Source organism: Podarcis bocagei (assembly GCF_964188305.1).
Source record: "Podarcis bocagei genome assembly, chromosome: 3".
NCBI classification, from domain to species: domain Eukaryota; kingdom Metazoa; phylum Chordata; class Lepidosauria; order Squamata; family Lacertidae; genus Podarcis; species Podarcis bocagei.
In genome coordinates this window covers 77,879,768-77,903,543 of record NC_138127.1, presented here as the reverse complement: position 1 = coordinate 77,903,543, position 23,776 = coordinate 77,879,768, and the positions used below count along the sequence as shown (strand labels likewise).

General features: G+C 45.8%; 1 protein-coding gene across 1 annotated transcript in view; it reads right to left on the bottom strand.

The window, feature by feature from the left end:
* The window catches only part of ITPKB (inositol-trisphosphate 3-kinase B), an 88,739-nt gene extending 68,285 nt beyond the window's left edge, over positions 1-20,454 (bottom strand). The window contains exons 1-2 of the mRNA XM_081186384.1: positions 20,122-20,454; positions 12,455-14,337 (exon numbers count right to left, since the gene is read on the bottom strand). Of these exons, the coding sequence (XP_081042510.1) occupies positions 12,455-14,140 (1,686 nt within the window). The 5' untranslated portion in view covers positions 14,141-14,337; positions 20,122-20,454. The remainder of the gene's footprint in view (positions 1-12,454; positions 14,338-20,121) is intronic.
* Positions 20,455-23,776: the final 3,322 nt, after the last annotated feature.

Below are 23,776 nucleotides of genomic sequence, written 5' to 3'. Positions count from 1 at the left end.
GCTGGCCACATGACCCGGAAGCTGTACGCCGGCTCCCTCGGCCAATAAAGCAAGATGAGCGCTGCAACCCCAGAGTCGTCCACGACTGGACCTAATGGTCAGGGGTCCCTGTACCTTTACCCCATCTGTGCCACAATCACTATCTCCGTTTCCTGATCCTGAAAGCTCCTGCTGAACCGGACCAAGAACACACAGTCCCAGTCACCCAAGAGTGTCCGGAATAATCTCAGTTCTAGTATTACTCTTTCACAAGACATATTTCCCACAAACGGAGTTTCTCACACTTCTCATTACCCAAATACAATTGCACCCAGAGAAAAAATTATTTTTTTAAAAATATGGCAAATTAATGGCGGGTGTGTGTGTTGGCTTTTTGGCTGCGTAGAACAGGAAAAACAGAAGCAAAGGGTCTGACTTGCACTTGGCTACAACGTGTCATATATAAACAAAGCTCACTTCAACTTTATTTCACAGTCACTGCCAGTCAAAGGAATGAATAAGCTTTCGCTTTCAATAGCTAGCAAACATTACACACTCTTATACACTGGCTTCCCAAACAGTCATGCTGTTTTGCTAATGTTAATAGAGGCTTGCACTTAAAAGCAGGCAGCGATCTTAGGATCCCTTGCATTGTATGTGGAGACGCAGATGTCTGAAACCAAATGGCAACTTGAAGAAGAGTCTGGGGGCTGAGCATCCAAGCCCCACCCCAATATTCCTGTGTGCTCCATGCAGGATCCCTCACTGAGTTATCAGGGGTCCTGATCATGAGGAGCCTTCTAAATGTGTTTAGCTGAATACACTTTGAATCCCCCTTAAGCCTTTGCTACTCAGCCCAGGTAGATCAGGAGTGAAGTGGGGAATAGCCAGCTTTCCCAGAGATACTGCAGGTGGTGCGTGCAGACTTGCGGTCCCTGTTCAGGTTGCCATTATTGATTGTTGCACATGAGTGCTAAAAGCCTTTCACAGTTATCTGCACTTAGCAAAGGAGATGCTGGAACAGTAAATCTTAACAGAAGCTTGCATATCACATGAGACTTCCAGCAAGAAGGCCTTCACTGAAATGTTTTGAATGCCTAGCAAATAGTTCCCACATTCCCCAGCTGCTGGGATGCTCTGGAAGCCACAGATACGGAGCCCCAATAAAGCTTTCATAGCAGGAATCTGCTAGCAATGAGTGACAATGGAGGATTAAAGTGCTGTAGCAATTATCTTACATTTTGGGCCACAATAAAGTATTGCACAACCATCAAGGACTGACCTGTTTCAGGGCAGGAGCAACTCCAAATGATTTTGGTGGCACTTTCCTCTGGCTGGAAAGTGTCAGGCAAACAAATTACAAAAATTAGCAAAGGCCAGCGGTATTCTGCTCTTCAAAAAAAAAGCAAGCTACCCAAGCATTCAAAACTCTTTGCCAAATACAGAATTTGTATTTATTGCTCTCGCATGAAAGCTGAAGGAAGTTCACAATACCAAATCTTGGAGCATAGATTTCTATTCCAATGTCTGCTTTAAACTACCGGTACTTCTATGTGCCAAATGAGTTCCAATCCTCTAAGAAGGACAGGACCTGTATATGGGTTAAGTGATAATATCGCCATGCCAACACCAATGAAACCAAGTAGCACCACAGGGAAAAAATAAAGGGCATTTCGTATCATATGCCCTTATTAATGACTTGAGGATATGTCTGGTTGACATGGATAGACTCCAGAGAACAACTATAAGCAGAAGTCTTGGGAATAAAAGTCCCAGGTGTGAGAATTTTAATCCAAACTGAAATGTTCCTCATTATTTGACAGTTGATCTGTAAAAATAACTGAATCCTAAGATGGCCCCTTTAATTACCGTATTTTTCGCCCCATAAGACGCACCGGCCCATAAGACGCACCTAGTTTTTGGGGGGGGAAATAAAGGGAAAAAAATTTTATTTCCCCCCCAGGTGCGCTGCACTAATCCCGAAGCTTGGGGCGTGCGGAGCTCAGCACGCCCCAAGCTTCTGGGTGCCGGCAAGGTCTCCGCTAGCCGTGGGAGAGCCGGGCGCCTCTCCCAGGGCTAGCGGACAGCTGCGCTAATCCTGAAGCTTGGGGCGTGCAGAGCTCAGCGCGCCCCAAGCTTCTGGGTGCCGGCAAGCAGTCCGCTAGCCCTGGGAGAGCCGCGGGGCTCTCCCAGGGCTAGCGGACCGCTGCGCTAATACAGAAGCTTGGGGTGTGCGGAGCTCAGCGCGCCCCAAGCTTCTGGGTGCCGGCAAGCAGTCCGCTAGCCCTGGGAGAGCCGCGCGGCTCTCCCATGGCTAGCGGAGCGCTGCACTAATCCCGAAGCTTGGGGCGTGCGGAGCTCAGCGCGCCCCAAGCTTCTGGGTGCAGGCAAGCTCTCCGCTAGCCCTGGGAGAGCTGGGTCTCCCACAGCTAGCGGATAGCTTCCTGAAGCCTGGAGAGCGAGAGGGGTCGGTGCGTACCGACCCCCCTCGCTCTCCAGGCTTCAGCGAAAGCCTGCATTCGCCCCATAAGACGCACCCACATTTCCCCTTCATTTTTGGAGGGGGGAAAGTGCGTCTTATAGGGCGAAAAATACGGTAGCTTCATGGTATTATGCCAACTCCAGTGTCTTAATTTATAATATGATGCACTGTCCATTTTTGTTTTGATAATCTTGTCATTGCTGTTTCGTTGCATTTTTCAAATTGATTTTACAAAGTTACCATTAGAATGTTATATTGTTAGGGGGAAGGGAATGGTAGGATATAAATTATCATCATCATCAGTGCTATTTTTCCGGAAAAAAGAGGTGCAGGAACTCACCATGAACGCCTCCCTCGTTCTCTTAAGAATGGCGATTGTGCCCACCTAAGAGGTTCTGGAACTGAGTTCCAGCCAGTGCAGGCCGGGGGGGAAAAAGTCCTGGTCTTCAAAAATAAATAAGTTTTCATTTTTGGAAGGGAAAAAAAAGAGAGCAAATTTTTCACTTCACACAGCTTTAGCATTTGATAAGGTATGGACACTGTCTGCTGAAGGCTTATGGCATGTCTAAACCTACTAATGTAGCTGAAAACAGTGCACAAGGAATACTTGCAAAAACAGTGAAAGAGGCAGTGTGCCTCAGGGAAAGTTTTTCATAGAAGGGCCATGATATCTATAATTGTTCTCATTCAACGGAAAACTTTCCCTGAAGCACACTACCTCTTTCACTGTTTTGTAAGAATTCCTTGTGTACTGTTTTCGGCTATATTAATAGCTTTAGACATGCCATAAGCCTTCAGCAGACAGTGTCCATACCTTATCAAATGCTGCAGCTGTGTGAAGTGAAAATTTTGCTCTCTCCCCCCCCCCAAAAAAATGAAAGCTGATATTCTCAGAGGGACACTACATTCTGCAAATTCCATTTTGCGTGGGATGGGAACACAAGAACTGCCTTGCTGGGTAAGACCAAGGGCTCATATAGTCCAGCATTCTGTCTCCAACATAGCCTAGGAAGATACTTCTGCAGGGTTGTAAGCAGGGCATTAAAGGGATGGTCATACCCTGTGCTCAGATATGCACGGCCTCTGAACATGAGAGACTTCGCCCTTAGCTGTAATAGGCAACAGCTATGGATGGATAGATAGATAGGCCTATTCTCCTTGCCTACTGCTTGCTCTAAGCTACACTACATCAACATATCTTGTGCCAGGGAGTTCCATCATTTGTCTAACCATGTGCTATGTAGAAAAAGTACTTCTCTGTCCTGAACCTACAGGCAATCAACTTTATAGGGTGAACCCCAACTTGGGACGCGGGTGGCGCTGTGGGTAAAACCTCAGTGCCTAGGACTTGCCGATCGTATAGTCGGCGGTTCGAATCCCCGCGGCGGGGTGAGCTCCCGTCTTTCAGTCCCAGCTCCTGCCCACCTAGCAGTTCGAAAGCACCCCTAAGTGCAAGTAGATAAATAGGTACCACTTTATAGCGGGAAGGTAAACGGCGTTTCCGTGTGCTGCGCTGGTGCTGGCTCGCCAGAGCAGCTTCGTCACACTGGCCACGTGACCCGGAAGTGTCTCCGGACAGCGCTGGCTCCCAGCCTCTTAAGTGAGATGAGCGCACAACCCTAGAGTCAGACACAACTGGCCCGTACGGGCAGGGGTACCTTTGCCTTTACCTTTATGGATGGATGGATAGCTAGATAGGCCTATTCTCCTTGCCTACTGCTTGCTCTAAGCTGCACTTCATCAACATATCTTGTGCCAGGGAGTTCCATCATTTGTCTAACCATGTGCTATGCAGAAAAAGTACTTCTCTGTCCTGAACCTACAGGCAATCGACTTTATAGGGTGAACCCCAACTTCTAGTGCACAGGAATGCTTACAATACACCAAATACAACTTAGTACCTTGTATATGTAATGCCTGCTCCCTAACAGCCATTCCATCAGGCTGCAGAAGAGGGAGGGGTGAGAAGCAGAGATTTTTCATCGGCTCTGCTGAGTCACCAGCTGCCTTTGGTTCTTTTTCTCCCTCATCTATCACCTAGCAATAGTCGTTCCATCAGACTACCTGAACTGTTTCCATCTAAATTAGTCATCCTTAGAACTTCAGAACTAGTGACTCAGTTTGCTTTTTCCTCCCTCTGAACCCCTTGTTCTTTTTGTGTCACGCCTTTTAAATCGTAACTCCAAGGCCAGGGATGATCTTGTTTTCTTTTTATTGATCTGCAAGCTTTTCAGCTGACGAGCAAGGTAAAAAAAATACATACTAACTAAATAAAAAACCTATTACCTTCATCACCATAAATCTGCATTGTTGTCCGAGCCCTACTCCATATAATGCTTGCTGTGTCACTGCCTATAACGTGGCAGCCTCTATACAACTTAAAACATCTAAGCAGTAAGGGGATGAGAACTGGATTCAATGCTACAAGGCAAAAAGCAGCAGAAATGCAAAAAGCTAAAGAAACAATAACAATCTGATCAGGTCTTATAGCAGTGAAATAGAAGTGAGCTTTCCTACAATACCTAGAAAAGATGGAACAGATATTCATAAAGCACCACATAATAGGAATTAACTTCCAGTGTTGGCAACTAATGTGGTACAATTGATAGTTCAAGGTATTTGGAAGTGCCTGCTCCAGAGACAGCTGAGCAGGGTGGAAAGGCTGGGTGAAGTAAAGGGTTAACATGTGCGATTCTGTCTCTCTCTGTTGATTCTTTGTGGTTCTGGAATGTAACCCTGACAGTGTTCCAGAGGAGTAATGGGGCCTTTGGCTCTAAAAGGGTTCTCCATGCCTGGGCATACAACATTATAATATTAGAACACATTTATGATGACTCATGCATGACAGGTACACCATGTAGTCAGCCTCAAGGGCTTCCTCCAGACAATTGCACTAAGCAACACCACTGATGTATAACATTCATGGATCACTCTGTCCTCCATCCTTTTGGAGCTGAATATATTCCTCTCCAACTTGCAAAACACAGATTTAGTAAAGCCCCACACTCTGGCCAGACGGTATAAGCAGCCAAGCCTGTCAAAGATGTCAAGCTCATCACTCTGATTCGCCTCCTCTTCCTTTGGAATAACTGTTACAACATGCCCTTTCCTATGCTTATGTGCTTTGGAGCGTATTTCAAGTTTCCTCAACAAGATGACGCTGTGACTTTCCACAATGCTGGATTGCCGTTTGTGTATCCTTCCACCCACTTTTAGATCTCTAGACTGCTTCCCTATTGAAACAAAGCGGTGTGCAACACAAACATTTGAGCTCAACAGGTTTCCCTTTCATGCAAATAGCCCCAGGTTAAATCCTTTGCATCTCCAAGGAGAGGTCAGGAATATCCCCTGTCTGAAACCCTGTGGAAAGTCACTGCCAGCCAGTGTAGACAATGCTAAACTTGAAGGGCCAATGGACTGATTCAGCATAAGACAGCCTTCTGTGCCTTCTTCTCCATTTCAACAAAATGAGAATAACTACAGTCGACGCTACAGGACTGTTATGCAGACAGTAACGTAGGAGCTGCATACCAGTTTGTATACGAGTAGGGTTGGGCTGAACAACTTCAGAGGTGGCTACGAAATACTAGACTGATTTAATCATGTATTGTCTCTCACAGTACAGCAGCAAAATGGCATCTTCTTCAGGGCTTGAGGATATCAAGCTAAAGTTGGGGGCAGGGAGATCAACCATACATCGCCTTTTATCCGAGATACTTGCCTAGCTAAGACACTTGGTGCTGTGGAAAACAAAATAGCTTTAGGTGATACTGTGTTGAAATGTCAACACAAGGTCTTCCCCACAGAGAACATCCAGGAGTTAGTGTAGACAACCGGATGTTCCTGAAAGGTTCCTTAATCAGGCAGTGTACGGCCTCAGAAAAAGGTCAGAGCGAGCCTTCTGTTGACTGAGCACTTAAGTGTACATCCCAGAAAGGTATTTTCCTAATGCATATCACCACCTCTCCTGTGTAGGTAGTAGCCTAGCCCAAAGTAGAATAACAAACAAATTTTCCTCCAGGGTTAGAATGGAGAGCAGTGTGATTTCCAAAGTTTTAGTAGACTAAAAGATCTCACAGAATAAAATATAAACACATTTTGACAAAAGAGTTGTTAAAAGGCTGGCAACAAACTTCCGAGCCACAAGCCGGAAACTGATAAAAAATAGGTTGCTGCTTTGCGAATGTTGTTCATGCTGCCATGTCTTCAACCTTTCAGGATCAAGATGCACAAAGTTAGTTGAAGCAGATACTTAACTAGATTACAAGCAGACCGTGACGGTAAGGTTTCAAGTTACATAAAGGCCCTTTCAGGACAGAAGTGCTGTATTAAATATATGTATGTTCCCTTTGGAAATAACACAAACGCAAATAAGACATGTTTGCAACTTCAGAACTATTGGGAATGCATAAGGTCCCTGGAGGGGGCAGAATATATTGTAAGGTTGGGGTCAGTTTGGTAATTCAAGGTAGCAGAATTACATGGAATTAATAGGCTGCATTTGGGCTGCCAGGTTTGAACTACTGAAACATCGTTTGCTGTCAATTGTATACAGAGCTGTATGCTCAATATCCATTTTGTCATTTTTGTCAGTTTGGCTTGCAGTCAGATTTTATGATTTCTCTCCTGTTGTACTCACTTCAACAAAATCTAACATTAAGAGAGCTCATAAAGTGTGTGTGTGTACATGCATATGCCAATAAATATATGCCCACACTTGCATTCCGACTGTCATGGGAGAGGCCCACAGGATTGCATTTGCACATACAGGTAACTTGCCTCTTATGCGGGGGTTATGCTCTCAGGGTGCTGCATATACGCAAAAATGTGTATACTCAAACCACCCCCTGGAGGACACAAAACTGTCTCCATGTGAGCAGTCCTACCTTTCGGAGCTGGCACATTGAATGGGTCTTACCAGCAGCAGCCCAAGTAAGGCAGAGAGCTTATTAAAAGCTCTTTCCAGGCCAGGAAAACCCTGAACAAAAAGAACTTTTAAGCTCTTCACCTTCCATACATTCGATTTCTGTGATTTCAACTGGCTAGCCGTGAACCATGTACAACTGAAATAACACGTTAAACGTGCTTAAGTTGCAAGTTACCTGTATTCAGATACTCACTCCCTTATACATTTTCAATGGGCAGGAGCAAGGTCAAGATGCCCATGAATTCTTTATTTCATGAATGAGTCCTGCTGCTCTTTTGACTAATCAGGAAGCTGAAGAGGATGATAGATGAGTTGGATTAATCTAGTGAAACCTTGTTCTTGAACAAAGGAACCCTGCAAACCAGCTTACTTCCTAGTGTTAACTTGCCCCTGCCCAGTGTCTCCTTACCAACAATCTCTCTGCCATCCCATGCACCATAAGGGGGGGGGCACTCTCTAAGGACAAAATAGTCAAGGTACGAGACTAATAAGGATACGGGTGGCTCTGTGGTCTAAACCACTGAGCCTCTTGGACTTGCCAATCAGAAGGTTGGGGGTTCGAATCCCTGTGACAGGGTGAGCTCCCGTTGCTCTGTCCCAGCTCCTGCCAACCTAGCAGTTTGAAAGCACGCCAAAAAGTGCAAGTAGATAAACAGGTACCGCTCCGGCGGGAAGGCAAATGGTGTTTCCATGTGCTGCTCTGGTTTCGGTGTTCCGTTGCGCCAGAAGTGGCTTAGTCACGCTGGCCACATGACCTGGAAAAACTCTCTGCGGACAAACACCAGCTCCCTCAGCCTGTAAAGCGAGATGAGCACCGCAACCCCAGAGTGTCTGCGACTGGACTTAACTGTCAGGGGTCCTTTACCTTTACCATTCTACTAGACTAATCTTCCTTATGTCCTTGCCTTGCCCAGAATATAAGGGTGAGAAATCCTACCTTCTGACACTGGTAAAAAGATAGCCTTCTTCTTGCTGTTGTTCAAGTACTGGCAGTTAGTCTTTGTTGTTTATCAGAAAAATATCAGATAATCAGCCAGTCTTGCACAATGTGGCTGGGCCAATAATTAAAGCATGAAAAAAGGAAGAGAGATGAACACCTTAATGCTGCTATAACCACAAATTCCCACACACAAAAGTTATTGTGCCACAATGCATTTCTGAAATTATCCCAACACTTGACAAGATCAAGGGGGTTCAGGGGAATCTTTCCTCAATATTTGGAGAAATCTCACACAGCATGTATTCATATTTTACAATAAGCACATATTAGGCAATTTACTACCCAACAACTGCAGCTAAGCTAAGAGATAAATTACAGTAAAATTAGTTGCAACAAAAACAAGTATTGTGGCCCCTTAATAATTAACAAACATATTTTGTTATGAGCTGTCACATACTGAAGTCTGCTCTAACGAAGTGGGCTTTAGCCCACGAAATCTTGCACCACAATACAGTTGTTGGTCTTTAACCTAGGAGGTCATAAGCCTAACAATTATTGCCATTTGCTCCTTTGCAACACACCAACACTAAGCTATTTTCCACTGATACAGTTTATATCTATTTTATTTAAGAAACTATATCCCGCTTTTTCACCATCTAGGTCCCAAAGTGGCTTACAACAATAAAATATACAACATACAAAATTTAAAGCATAACTTAAACTACCGGAAGTTAAAAATCTAAAATCTTTTTTAAAACAAAGAAAAACATCTAAGAAGCATTCAGGGTGCAATGGCCTCTTGAAATAAAAATCTTGGCTAGGTATATGAAACTCAGCAGAGACGGTCCCTGTCTAACTTCTTGTAGGAGGGAGTTCCACAACACTGAAGGCCAAATTGCTCATTTATACGATTCATGCTTCTGACCCATAGGAAACCATTAACACTGCTCTCCCCAAGGATCTCAGCGGTTGACTTGGGGTGTGAAGGGTGACGTTATCCTTAAGGTATCCTGCGTAAAAGTTATTCAGGGCTTTGTACACTAGTAGTAGAATCTTGAACCTGGCTCCGTAGTGGATGGGAAAGTAGTATGGGCCTTTTAACATTGGTATCATGTATGCCTGTCACTAGACTAGCCGCAGCATTCTGCACTAATTGAAGCTTCTGGACCAGCAGAGGCTACCAAGGGCAGCACCATATGGAGCACACTGCAATAGTCCAGTCTTGAGGTTACCAATGCATGAACTACAGTAGTCAGGTTATCCCTGTTCAGGAATGGCCACAGGTAACGTACCTGTCAGTGCTGATAAAAGGCACTCCTAGCCACAGGGGCCACCTGAGCCTCAATTGACAATGATCAAGAAACTTGATGAAGACCATTCCTGGAGGACCCACTCTGCACTGACATATAGCAGCTGGCCTTGACCCTAGAATTCTGGGTACAGTGGGTAGATTTAAAAATCACAATGTTGACATGAATGATTTTTGGACTACGGAGGGGGGTGTCCATGTTGAGCTTTAATTTTTTTATGCTGGTGGATGGGAGTATTTTTTGGTTTATTGTTAAGGTGTTGCCAATGTTTTCCATCACTGTTATGGGAAGTGAGTGGTTTTAGTTTTTTCCTTTTTCCAAAATGTTGTATGGAATATGAATGTGTTATATGATTCTCCCACCTTTTCTATGATATAATGTATTTATGTGTTTTTTGGCGTGCTCTGGTCCATGGGGTCACGAAGAGTCGGACACGACTAAACAACAACAACGTTTTTTTAAAAAATGTAATTCACTTGGGGACTGTTTGGGTGACAAGCAACTACTAAGTTTAAATAATAACAACAACAACAATAATAATAATGATTTATGAACAACCTGCTCATCTTATGCATGTCTATAAAGATGGACACAAGTATGATTTAATATGAAGACAGAAGTGCCTGGCGTGCTCTGGTCCATGGGGTCATGAAGAGTCGGACACGACTAAACAACAACAACATGATTTAATATAGTTAAATGATAGGTTTGCTAAAATATTGTAATAGAATCCTTACAATCAACAGACTACCATATATTTGCTAAGCTTGTGGATGTTGCCCTTGAACACATTTGAAGATGAAGACATTAGCTCGGTTAGGTAAATGTGTCAAAAACATTATTTTCTCGCTTTCAGATACTTCTTGAAGCCTGTATGGAACTTCTCTTATAGTCAAACAATTTTCAGGTTATGAGTGGCTATGACTTCTGTGCAAACAGCTAAGTCAGACAGAGGGAGCATGGTACTTGCTTTGTCTTTTACTTGGGAATAAAAGCATGAAGCATTCCTGATTAATAACAGCTGAAGGGGTCTTAGCAATGAAACAGAAGAGTCTGGCAAGCTAGAAAGTTTAGCTTTTTAAGATGATGACAAATAATGATTTTTTCCTAATCATCTGGGACAAGTGTTAACAGCTGAAGCTCTCTCAGCTCTAACAAATGCCCTGAACTATTTTCCCCACTGTGAGATGACTTTCTGCCCTCATCTTAGGTTGGAAATCCATATGAAATTCAATTATGGGCAGCTGGACACTTGGACTCAGAGGCCCACAAGAATCTGAAAACCATCAGGACGGGTGCAAAAAAATGCATCCCCACCAACACCCCGTTTCCCGTCAACAACTGCAGTCACTGTTGTGGGATTCATATGAAACTAATTTGATCATACTGAAGTAAGTGTCCTGTGTGTGCTGGGGAGATTTAAATGGAAGGTGCGTGTGTCTTTTTAAATGAAAATCCTATTTTTGAAAATTCAAACAATAGGGAGTTTTTTTATTTCAGAAGTAATTAATTATAGTTGTCTCTCCTATATAAACAAACATGTTAAAGTATCTTAAAATATCTTAAAACCTAATTATGGCCATCTATCAAACAGAGTTAATGAAAGGTTTGTGTACAAAATAACACTGGGTGAAACTATTTCAGTTATAATGCTGAGCATTATAAATGACACAAGGGAAGCATGCCTTGAATTTATTATTGCTGATTTCCTCCTGGACCCAGAGTCTAGCAAGCCGTCACTGGTACTAGGATCCAAAAGATGCCATCTTGTATACTGCCAGGATCATCCACAGAGCCCATATGGGTGATCATGTACTCCTAATTAAACCCTTCAACTTCCTGAGTTCTGCAATATGTTCAGTTCTCATGTTATGAATATTTATGAGCCTACTAACCAAATGCCATGGACATTTCTCTCAATCACATTAATAAACACTATTTTGCTCAATAGATAATAGCCCTTATGGTCTCTATACTTCAAAGTGACATTCTGTGCAATATTTTTTCAGAAGTTCCACTTTCTTCAGTGGGGCTTCCTTCCAAATAAATATACTCTTACTTAGCCATCAAGTAAGAGATGTTGTTTAATATTCTTGAATTTGTAAAGAGAGTGCCAGAGAGAAATGTGTCTCTTGACTCAGCTATGCATAAAGGCTCTATTTAATTAAAAGCTAATACATTTAAATTATCATAGTAACCAGTTAGTAAGCATGCCTGTGCAAATTTACAGGAATTTCAAAATAAGAAACTGCATTTAAATCAATCATTTTAATTTGTTCTTTTTCCTTAACAATTCAAACAATTTAAATCACCTTTGTTTAAATCAAACCACTCAGTGTATGGTGGTCTCTGTCATACTGCAAGAAGCCCTGGTGCCCATTGCCCTCTGGCACCTCTGGATGTACCCTCAAGATGAGGTGTTACCACCCTGTTCTGGTTCCTTTCCCCCACCAAACTCTGTTTCCATTTTCCAGATTTCCAGCACAACATAATGATGAACACACCTAATGGAAACATCAGTTGTGTGACTTCTTAGCATGAAGATGTGGGTTATCTCATTTCACTCTTAGCAGAATGAAACTTGATGGAATAAGCCAAACACACGAAATATTAAGGGAAGGCAAAAGTAAAAGTAAAGCGATCATAAGCACCAGAACAGAAACAGATCGAAAAGTGAGTGAACAACTTATTCCTCTTTAAGAGGATTCCCTTCCGAAAAGGGCAGAGGAGACGCCCATCACCTGCAGAGGCAAGCTATTGAGAAACCTGCTGGTAATCTCTCTTATTGTCTGACACTTGCTTTGCTCAGAACTTACCACTCTTGGTTTATCCAGGGTTTGCAGGAAGGCTGGGCTCTGGTCCAAGGATCTCTCGGGATCGCTGGAGATGTCTTCCTCAGACTCTTCCCAGGATGAGGAAAAGCCTGTGGAAGAGGCTGAGGAGGAAGACAACTTCCTGACAGGCATGTTCTTTCGGGGGCTTCCTCCTGCCTCTTCCTCCTCCTGAGCACCCAGGTCAGTCACTATGACAGCAGGGATGCTGCTTCCTCCTCCACAGCAACTCTCAGCTTCCATCAGGGGCTTTCCCTGCTCCTGCTGCTCTAGGGCTGCCGAGGTCCCAGGCAGAGGCTGCTGCCCCCCAGGATGCTGCTGCTCTTGCAGCCCAGCTCCATTAGCTTCAGCCATAATGTCTGGGGAGGGCTCGGGTGCCGGCGGCAGCTTCTTCGCCGAGCACTCCACAACTAGCAAGCAGCTGCTGCTGCTGCTACCCTCCTCGCCGTCAGTCTTGGCAACACAAGGCGGGTCTCCTGCCGGGAGCGGCTCTCCAAGGGGCTTCTCCGTCGCGTCGGAGCCCTGCCCTCCACGAAAGCCGCTCCTCCCCTGCGCGCCTTCTAAGAAATCTGGAGCCTTGGAGGACCCGCTCACCTTGGGCGGCCCCCGGGCACGCCGCGCATCGTCTTCCAGGAGCTGCCTCCCGTTGCCCGTCACCCCTTGACATCTCCTCGCGCTCACCAGGTCTCTGGAGTCCTGGCATTCAGCGGAGTCGCTTCTCTTCTCCGAGTCCTGCCCCCCACCGGACCCCGGCCTCCTCTCCTCCTGCGTCCTGGAAGCCCCATTCGCCCTGTCCATCGCGCCCCGAGGGTGCGCCTTTGGCGAGGGGTCCCCTTTCTCCCTCCCCTCGGAGACGCGCGCCGGAGGCGACTTGCTCTCCAACTCTTTGGACTCCTGCGCTCCAGTTCTCCCGCCGCCCATCACCTCCTTCTCCTCCGGGCGCTGTGCTCTAAGAAGGGGCCCGTTCTCCGTCTCCATCGCGCCTTGCGCAACCGGAGAGCCCGTCTCTCTCTTCTCCGCCTCCTGCTCCGGCGTCCTCCTCCTGTTCTCTAGCCGGGCCAGGGGGCTCTCCGGCCCCTCGACGGTCGCCTCCTCCTCCTCCTGCCGCTGCTTCGACCCCGCCTCCGGTGCGCGTCCAAGCACTTGCGCGCCCCGAGCCGGGCTGGGCGAAGGCGACCTCCTCCTCCTGCCCGCGCCGGGACTTTTGAGGAGGAAGGCGCCCGCGGAGCTCTGCGCCTGGATGTGCGCCTCGAAGAGCCCCACTTTCTGAGTAACTTGCACGTTCTGCCGCTGAAGGAGCCGCGCCGTTCTGCGCGCCTCTTCCAAGCCGGGCGAAGGCGAGCGGCCAGGGGGGCTCGCCCAGCTGGGGCTGCTAAGCCGGCGGCGGGGCCCGCGGGGCGCAGCCTCCTCCTCGCCCCCTGCCTGCAGCAGCAGCGGCTCCGCCGGCGGGAACAGGAAAGCTGGAGTGGCGGCAGCAGGAGCGCTGGAGCGCCCGGGCAGCGGGCAGTAGCTGCTGTGCCTCTCGGTTCTCGGGACCAGAGCAGGCAGCACCTGCCTGCGCGTCACAGGCGGTGTCTTGCTCCTGCCGCCTCCGCAGCCGCCCTTCTCCTCGTCTTCCTCGCCGCTCTTCATGACCACTAGGCTGTTGAGCGTATAGCAGGACACGGCCATAGTAAAGGGTCCGCTTCTTCCTCCTCCTCCTCCGCCACCTTCTCCTCCTCCCAGGTCAGCCTCTGCCGAGCAGCCCACGTCCTCTCAGGGCCGGCGGTGGCGGCGGCAGTAGTAGTGGCGGCTGCAGCATCGCCCAGGGAGCAGCCGAAGAAGCGCAGAGGCGGTGTGCTGGCCCCGGCCCGCCGCTCCATAAACAACTGAGGAGAGAGGGAGAGAGAAGAGGGACAGTGAGCGCGGGAAAACCGAGGCGTCTTTAGCCGCGCGCCCTGATTGGCCGCGACATCCGCGGCTCGGCCAATGGCGGCGAAGCTCGCGGATCATGGGCCGGGCTGGCGGCCGTGAGGGAGTAGCTGCGGCTCAGGCTCTCCTCTTAAAACTATGGAAAGCGTTTAAATGCCCGCACGGCAAACCAGAACTCAATTTAATGTGCCTTTCCACAGACAGCGGAGATATCAAACGGAACCTTATTTCAAATCCGGCTGGGGGAAAAACCAAAAACCCTCAGCGGCGAACAACAGACCCATTATTAACCACCCACCGCCTCAGGTGTTTAATGACACTGTATTTAATGTAAGGCGGAGAGGGGAAACCCATGAACATACCGTACTGTGGTCAAATCCAGCATTTCATCCATTAAACCCAATATTAAACCGTACCTACGGAGACCATACTAGTCCAAAATCATAGCCCCTCTGATTTCAGTGCCATGGCACAGCCTCGGGGATATAAAGTATAATGGAATGGAATAGAATGTAAAGGAAAGGAAGCACTTATATGGCTGGATGAGTAACTTTCCCTAAAGTAAGCAGTCACAGGCATATAGAGAAGTGAGATCTGCGGACACATGTGCCTCTGGACCAGGCAGTACACAGAATAAAATCAAGATAAAATCACAAAATACATAATAAAAAATTAAAAAAACAACACCCCCCACCACAGAGCAGGGCAGTCCAGGGAGGATGCTATTGGAAGAGATCAAAAAGATTGGGGCACAGTGGGGAGCCATGGGCAAATCTCCTTATTAGCCCCCAGATCTTAACTCTGACATTAAAGTTTGGGCAAATAAAAGTCTTAGACTTGGGGGCAAAAGTTGTGGGGGAATGTGTAATGGGCAGCCCTAGATGTAGGACTGAGAAACTGTGGTGGGGATGCCAAGAGACTCACAAATCTAATGGGCCTAATCATGGACGTAGTCAGGATTTATGTTAGGAGGGCAGGATTTATAAGGGGGGGGGGGACCAAGCTACCTGTGACACAATTGGTCAGTTAGTTAAGCATTTTTTATTATTTACTTGATTGGGGGCAGCTGCTCATGGCCATGGGGCTAATCGTGTGAAGGCCTACTTGAAGTGGAAAATTGAACTGTAAAGACAAAAAGCATGACAAGACTGAGGGAAGGAGAGCTACTGACATGTCTCTTTGGATGTGAGCTATCCTACTTCACACCATTCCTTTATTTTATACCGTACTACCTTACACTGTACCTGTGCACACTGTCAGTTGCTATATACCTTGGCATATGCTTTGAATTTGTGGGCAACTTGCTGAAACCTAGGCAGAGTTACTTCATGTATAAATGACCTACCCAAGGTTGCAGTCTTAGGAACTTTTGTGAGAATAAGCACCAACTGAATTTACTGGGATTTATTTATGACTAAATATGCATAGGGTCACACAATACGCAGTTACTTCCTCCTATATCAGAGTTGGTACAGGTGCATATATTATTATGTATGGGTGTACTGTTGTGTTTGTAACTTATAATGCCACTAAATCTTTGGGCATAGAAACACTTACAGCTTTTAAGTCTTTTACGCATCTGTGTGGTTTGCTCTAGTCCCGATTCAGCAATGCTAAGTTGTGTGATGCAGACCTTTATTGTGTGCATTTAATGTCTTTTACATTGTGACTACCTCTGTGAATTCAGCTGCCCATTTATTTATTTTACAAAATTTGTATGCTGCTTAACTGTAAATAAAACTTCTAAGAGGCAATTTTATGTGCCTGGCTGCATGAATAAGCATTTGGTTTTTGCATCTGTCTACTTACAAGGTCTCATAAGACACAAATTTCAGATGAGCAGTTATCAAACCATGCTACTATGCACCACTGCACCTAAGCACATTTGTAATTGCTACATAGCTTTGCTCAGTAGTTTACTATTCTGAATTTGTGAGATGCTGGACAGCATGCTGAAACCTGAGTGAAGTTACTTCATGGATGGAATCTAGTCTTACACACTTTTCTGAGAATAAACCCCACTGAATTTCATGGAAATCACTCCTTAGTAAATATGCATAGGGTTTGGCTGCAAATGCAGTTACCAGAATCCCATACCAGTGTCACTTGGCCAAATGCCTCTATCCCTACATTAAAGGAAAAGATGTGACTATTATTACTGATGCCTATATATTTCAATAAGCACATGCAATTAAAGTATTCTAGGGCAGTGTTGCTGTGTGCACCAATTTTTGTGATGCCTGTTCAAGATAACCTAAAGCAGAATAGTTACTCCTTGATGCACTTCCTTTTGTATTTAAAAACAAAGCGGCTAAAGAATCATTAAGATGGTGGAATTTCTCTCATCTTTCAGTGCAAACCTTTGAAGATTATTATGATGCTAGTGGTTATCAGTAAAAAGAACATCTTATCCCTGTGTGGTGTTACGCTATAGGCTTCTGGTCCCTGAACATGTATGTCCCACCCTGTAAATAGTCAAGAGTTAATGTTATCAACAGTGAGCCTTGTATCACCTTAAAGATCAACACATTTATTGTGGCACAACCTTTAGTGGTTCAAGTACCCTGCATCAAATGCATGAAAGTGTTAGCCTTGGTGGGCACTGTATATTTCCACCCTCTGAAGGCACAACCTAGAGAGAACTATGAACTAGATTGGCCATGGTTTTAAAAAGCAGCCATGGGCAAATATAAGCTGAATTGTGGTGATAGAATAATATTTAATCCTATCCCTTTGCATTGTTTTCCCAGTTCCTCACCAATACCTGTATGCTTTGCCACATGGTGCTAGTAACAGCTGGAGAAGCAATTTTAATCAGGAAAATTGCACAGGCGAAAGGGCTCACATCCTCTCCCTCATCACTGAGGTCCAGATCGGAATTCCTTTCCCCCACCCCACAGCTATTAATAGCATTTTTAAAAAATGTAGGAGTTCCTATTCATAGATCGCCTTTGCCTTGTCTAGTTTAGTCCCAAGAGCAACACTTTACATAACTGATTAAGTGGAGTCTTCCCCAAAACCCACAATAAATTTGTTCATTTCAAGTGCCACAAAACTCTGGAAATTGCAACAATATTATGATTGTTATTAATTAATCAATTAATTAATTGAATTTCTACACTGCCTTTCATTCAAGGATCACAGGGCGGATTAAAATATAAAACACAGAAATACACACCATAATAACAAACAAAAACAATACCTCCCTCCCCAGTTTAAAAGGCCATAGATTGTTCAATTAACCAAAGGCCTAGGAGAAGAGGAATGTTTTTGCCTGGCACTTAAATATATGTAACGCAGGCACCAGGAAGGCCTATTGAGGAGAGCATACCACAAGTGGTAAGCCACCACAGAAAAGGTCTATTTTTGTGTGGCCACCCTCCAGACCTGTCCCAGAGGAAGCACACAAAGAAAGGCCTCATATGGTGAGAGCAGGGTCCGGATCAGTTCAGATGTCAAGAGGTGGCTCTAAACGTATTGCAGTCCTGAGCCATTTAAGGAGTTGTAGGTCAAAGCCAGCACTTTGAATTGGGCCTGGAAACTAAGTCAGTCACTTCAACTGGACCACTTTTGGTGTTACATGCTTAAACTAGAGATTTTCAACTTTTTTGAGTCCACGGCTCTCTTGACGAACTACGTTCTTTCTGCGGCACCCTTGTGGAGCTCAGGAGCCAGATTATGTCACCCCTTGTTTGCAGAGCTGGCGGCCTCTCACCCTTTATCGAATACCCTCCCTTGTGGAGTGTTCACTTAGCCTCCTTTCCTTGGGAGTCCTCTGCACAGTCGCTGCTGCTGCTCCTGGTCTCTTAGCTGCCTCCCCCACCCCAAAGAGAAATGCCTCTTCATACTGCCACACAGGGGCCTAGGACTTGTCTGTCCATTCCCAACAGCAAGGGCTGGCAGACTGGCTGGCTGGGCTGCTTGCTTGCTTACTCTGAGGCCGTCTCAGCTCCCGGCAACCAGCACTCCCTGACGAGCCCCAGAGGCACCAATTTGCCAGGGCTGCTGCAACCAACAGTTGTACAAGTATTTGGGAGGCAGAGATGCAAGAAGGCATCTAAGGAGGGAAGGAAGGAAAGAGGGACAGAGGCCAGTGTTGTCCGCGGCATCCCTGATTATCATTCAAGGCACTGCCGGATTCCACAGCACCGCTAGCTTAAACCATCTTGTCCCAGTGAGCAACCTGGCTGCTGAATTTTAAGTATTCACACTATTTTTTAACACTCCGTAACTGCAAATCATAATGACATAAGAAGGGCCCTGAAGGATCAGTCAAACGCCCACTTGGTCCAGCATTCTGTTCTCATCCTGGCTAGCCAGATGCCAAAGGAAATCTCACACGCTGGACCTTTCTGCCAGAGCACTCCCCCCACTTATGATTCCTTGCATTCTAACTCCACCCTCGCAAGGAAGGCAAAGCCCATGTTGTTGCTACAAGATTTCTAAGGTTAAAAGTGTGTTGTTCAAGTCCCCCAAATATCACAACTAAACTAGATGTGGACTCCTAAAGCCGAGCGCCACGTTTAGTATTAGCAGCACTGCTTTTGTGAGCACAATTAACTGCTTTACTAAACCCACTGTGCACAGCTACACATATTAGCATGAGTTTGTTCTTAGGATTGTGTAACCCTCTGGACCAAGGCTATGCTTATGTTCCCTGTTTTGTTCTTGACATTGCTATGCACATATGCTACCTCTCCCCCTCCCCTTGTTGCCTATGGCTTCTCAGAACACTGCAAAGGACATGCCTTGTGGCTCTGCTTTTATACATAATTTATGCATATTTGCAATTCTGCTTTTAAGCATTTTTCTTGCAATTCCACATTTCTGAGCAGCTCCATGTAAAACGACGCTTGTATAGCAAAATAAAACCCACAGCTGTGGACCTGAATGCACCCCTGTGGGGACTCCTTGTGCATCTGTGTGTTTACATATACGTACCTTACTTTGCAGAATTCTTGCATACACTGTTTTTGTACAAGCAGTACTGCAAATACCTCTGGTGACTCGGTTAAGTACAAGGCACACTTTTCTCCAGTATTGCATCTATGGGGGGGGGGCAGGAGTCAACCGTGGCGTACTAGCTGGCTCTCTGTGCTACCTGAACGGCTCATTAAAATTACAGCTCCCTTTTATGGAAACTCTGAGTGCGTCCAAATGCCGAAGGAGAGGAAAGGAGGCGACGTGCATTAGATATTGGGTAAACATGCTGGACGTGGCCATGTGTGTTTATGCGCAGTCTAAAGCCCGTGATGGATGCCTTACCGTCACGCTACACAGGGCAAACAAATGTTGGCGATGTCTGCCCAAACAAACAAACAAACAAACAAAGGTGAGTAACTGCAGATCAGCATCGGAACGCCCTCCACCCCCATCGCAGATTTAACTCCGTTGGCTGAACCGCCTCTCATCGTAACGGATACAATTCGCTTCTCTGGAAGTCTCCACAGGACTTTTGGGGGTTTTGTACTCCAAGCGGATCTTGCCCCCAAAAGGCAGCTTGTCCCCCTGCCAAAGGAACCTGCAAGGACTCGGAGCCCCATTGCCAGTTGAGCAGAGCGCAGTTCGGCAACCTCTTGAGAAATAGCCATTGTGAAATGTGTGCGCCGTTGCCCGCCCGCGCACCCAGCCTAAAAATCTCTTCTGCTCCTGCAGGGTCTGGAAAGGAGCGATCCCCTCGGCCGAGCTGGGGGGGGGGGGTGTCGGTATGCACAGAGCGAAATAGGAGAGGTTGGCCTTACCTGTTCCGCAGAGAGGCTGTTGCACCTTTAGTTCACATCTCCTAGCATCAAGGCGCGCAGACTTCCAAACACCCCAGAAATTATTTCCAGCAGTCAGATCGCAGCTTTTTTCGGCGTCCGTTCACTGCCCCTCCTCTCTCCCCCCGCAGCCGAGCTGCAAAAGAGCGAGTGAATGGTTCGGTCGGCAGAATCGAGAACTTTTGTTTTGTTGGCCGATCTGCCGCCGTGCTCAGCGCTCGACTTTTGCAACACCGCCCTTGTCATTGGCTGCTTCTTCAACGTTTGTTGAATGTGCAGGAGAGAGAGAGGGAGGGAGGGAGGGAGAGTAGGGAGGGGAGGGGGTCGGAAAGCAGGAAGGAAGTTGTGAGCCTGTCTGGGGTTGAACTCAGCGGAACAAGTTTCTTTTCATTTTTTTTCTCTCTCTCTCTCTGGTGCTTGGCAGGACCGATGGAGGGAAACACTTAAAAAAAAAAAGTTTCCATTGTTAACTAGCTCAGAACAAAATCTGCTCCAGCCGTTGTGGGTTAAAGATACAGCATCCGTTTTTCCACCCCTCGCTCGCTCTTACTATGTATAACTTGCTGCAGCTATTTAAAAACCTTTTCAGCTCCTTTGGGCAGAACGAGATCCCAAGCTGGGGCTGCTGCAGCTTTGTAGCCGGGGTCTCCATTCAAAGCCACCCGCCAGGCAAGAATAATGCAATGTGCCCACGTAGGAGCGTGCATGCACGCAGGAACAGCAGTTGCTTCCCCCCACCAAACCCTCCCTGGAGCCCGTTTCCTTTTTCAGTCCTAATTTCGTGCAGGGAGGTGCGGCCTTGACTTTGCTCGCTGAAAAGGGGAAACGGTCCTTTGGGAATGTGCTCTGGCAAGATTAACCCAAGTCTTGAGGCCTGAAGCATATTTTTATACACAGGACCAGACCAAGCATAAGAAGAGTCCTGGTGCATCTGGCCAAGGACCCATCTAAGTCCAGCATCCTGACTGGGAGTGGCTGCCGAGACCATATGAAACCAGTCCTGAAAGACCTACATTGGCTCCCAGTAGGTTTCCAAGCACAATTCAAAGTGTTGGTGCTGACCTTTAAAGCCCTAAATGGCCTTGGCCCTATATACCTAAAGGAGCGTCTCCACCCCCATCGTTCAGCCCGGACACTGAAGTCCAGCTCCGAGGGCCTTCTACCGGTTCCCTCACTTCGAAAAGTGAGGTTACAGGGAACCAAGCAGAGGGTCTTGTCAGTAGTAGCACGCACCCTGTGGAACACCCTCCCATCAGATGTCAAGGAAATAAACAACTATCTGACTTTTAGAAGACACCTGAAAGCTGCCCTGTTTAGGGAATTTTTTAATGTTTGATGTTTTATCGTGTTTTTAATATTCTGTTGGAAGCTGCCCAGAATGGCTGGGGAAATCCAGGCAGATGGCAGGGTATAAATAATAAATTATTATTATTATTATTATTATTATTATTATTATTATTATTATTATTCTCACCATGGTCAGCCCAAAACCAGGACCTGAGCACAACAGCACTCTCCGCACCTGCGATTCCCAGAGACACTGGTATTCAAAAGCATACTGCCTCCAAAAGTGTAGGTACAGCATAGCCATATTGAGTAGTTGCCACAGATAGCCTTATCCTCCATTAATTTGCCTAACGCTCTTTTAGTCATTCAAGTTAGTGGCCATCTTGACTTCTTCTGGCAGCAAACTCTCTAGTTTAACTATGCACTGTGAGAAGCAGCCATGTGCACAGGTGTTGCCAAAGGGAGAGCCAGGGGTGCAAATATCCCATCAAGTCTAGTTGCTTCTTAAACCCCCACCCCAGCCGCCCATTGCTGGACCCCCACAGTGACATGAAGAAAATAAGGTTTTCACCAACACATGACCATTGAATTAATAACGGGAGATTGAAATAAGGCTGCAATCATAAGCACACCTAAAAATCAACTCTGTCACAACCAAGACTATTTTTTTCAGCCGGAACTTGCCGGAACTCAGTTCCAGCACCACTCAGGTGGGTTTCGGCACCTCTTAGGTAGGCACCATTGCCATTCTAAGAGAATGAGGGAGGTGTTCATGGTGAGTTCCAGCATCTCTTTTTCTAGAATTAATAGCACTGGTCACAACCAATAGGATATACAGTACTTCTAAGGAAATATTTTTAGGATGGGAACATCAATGTATGTTCTTATTCAAAAATCTAACATGTAAGATATTTTGTCCTGGTCTCCCTACATTGCTTTTTCTGGTGCTACAACTGCCTTTGACTAACGCCTCTACAATACTTTGCTGCTACAGGAGAAATGTGAGTCAGACCATCTACCTTTTGGCTCCTCTTTTCCTGGAACTGTGTCCTCTAAGTTCTGGTACCTGTGTTTGCTTGTTTCCTCTTCCCTCCTCATACCTTTTCCCTTTTGTATTGTGTCTTTTAGATTGTAAGTCTTAGGTCAGTGTAATTTTTAAATTTTTGTACAATAGAGTATGGAAGTTGTCTTGCAACAGCTTTTGAGCACAGCTGAAGGATGCCAAATAACATGCTTTAGTTATTAATACAAACTTATTCGGTTGTATCTCGCAGCCCTACAGACATTTGACTCTTCTGCATTATTCCTGTCAATTCATTTTAATGTTATCCTTTTTTAAAAGGATGCAAATAGGAAGCATATCAAATTATGCTATTGACAACATGGGCATAGCCAAGGGGGGCATGGGGGCAGCTGCCCCCCCCCCGCAGTCCAGTAAAACAATAGAAATACTTAACTAACTGACCAATTACATCGGTTCTGCCCCCCCCAACAAAAGTCTGCTCCCCCCAAAAAGTCCTCCCCCCACCAAAAAATAATAATCCTGGCTACACCCATGATTGACAACTAGATGTACAGTGGTGCCTCGCAAGACGAAAATAATTCGTTCCGCGAGTCTTTTCATCTTGCGATGTTTTTCGTCTTGCGAAGCACGGTCTGTCGCAACTGCGCCTCTTCAAGCGGCTTTAAAAAAAAAGCGCAAGACGTTTTCATCTTGCAAAGCAAGCCCATAGGGAAATTCGTCTAGCGAAGCAACGCAAAACCGAAAAACCCTTTCGTCTAGCAAGTTTTTCGTCTTGCGAGGCATTTGTCTTGCGGGGCACCACTGTATACAATTTATTATGGGGACTCCATTTCTATTGTCTGCACTGGATACCAAAATATCTTGAGATTACTCTACTTAGTCTGCAATCCTAAACACCCTTACCTGGAAGCAAGTCCCACAGGATATGCATAAGATTCTGTTGTTGTTTGGTAAAATTTCTGCTGAAATTTTGTCTTCATTCAGGATCAACTCATTTGTTGTCACCGATCTGAAAGACTATAAGCAGCCTGAGGTCTCAGGGTCATGCATTTGATAAAGAGGGCTGCAGCCTATGAAAGCTAATTCCCCAAAATATGAATTGCTACATCACTCATTGTTGTTGCTATGTCTATCTAACATGACTTTTCTTCTGAAATATGATGCACTACTGATACCAAGCCACTGTTTGGGGACCAGTAATTTCAGAATTGCTTTGAGCCCATAGTACATTGTGGTTTTATTTATATTTATTGAATTTCTATACCACCCTTTATCTGAGGATCACAGGTTGGTTTATAATATAATTTAACAGAAACACTTAAATGA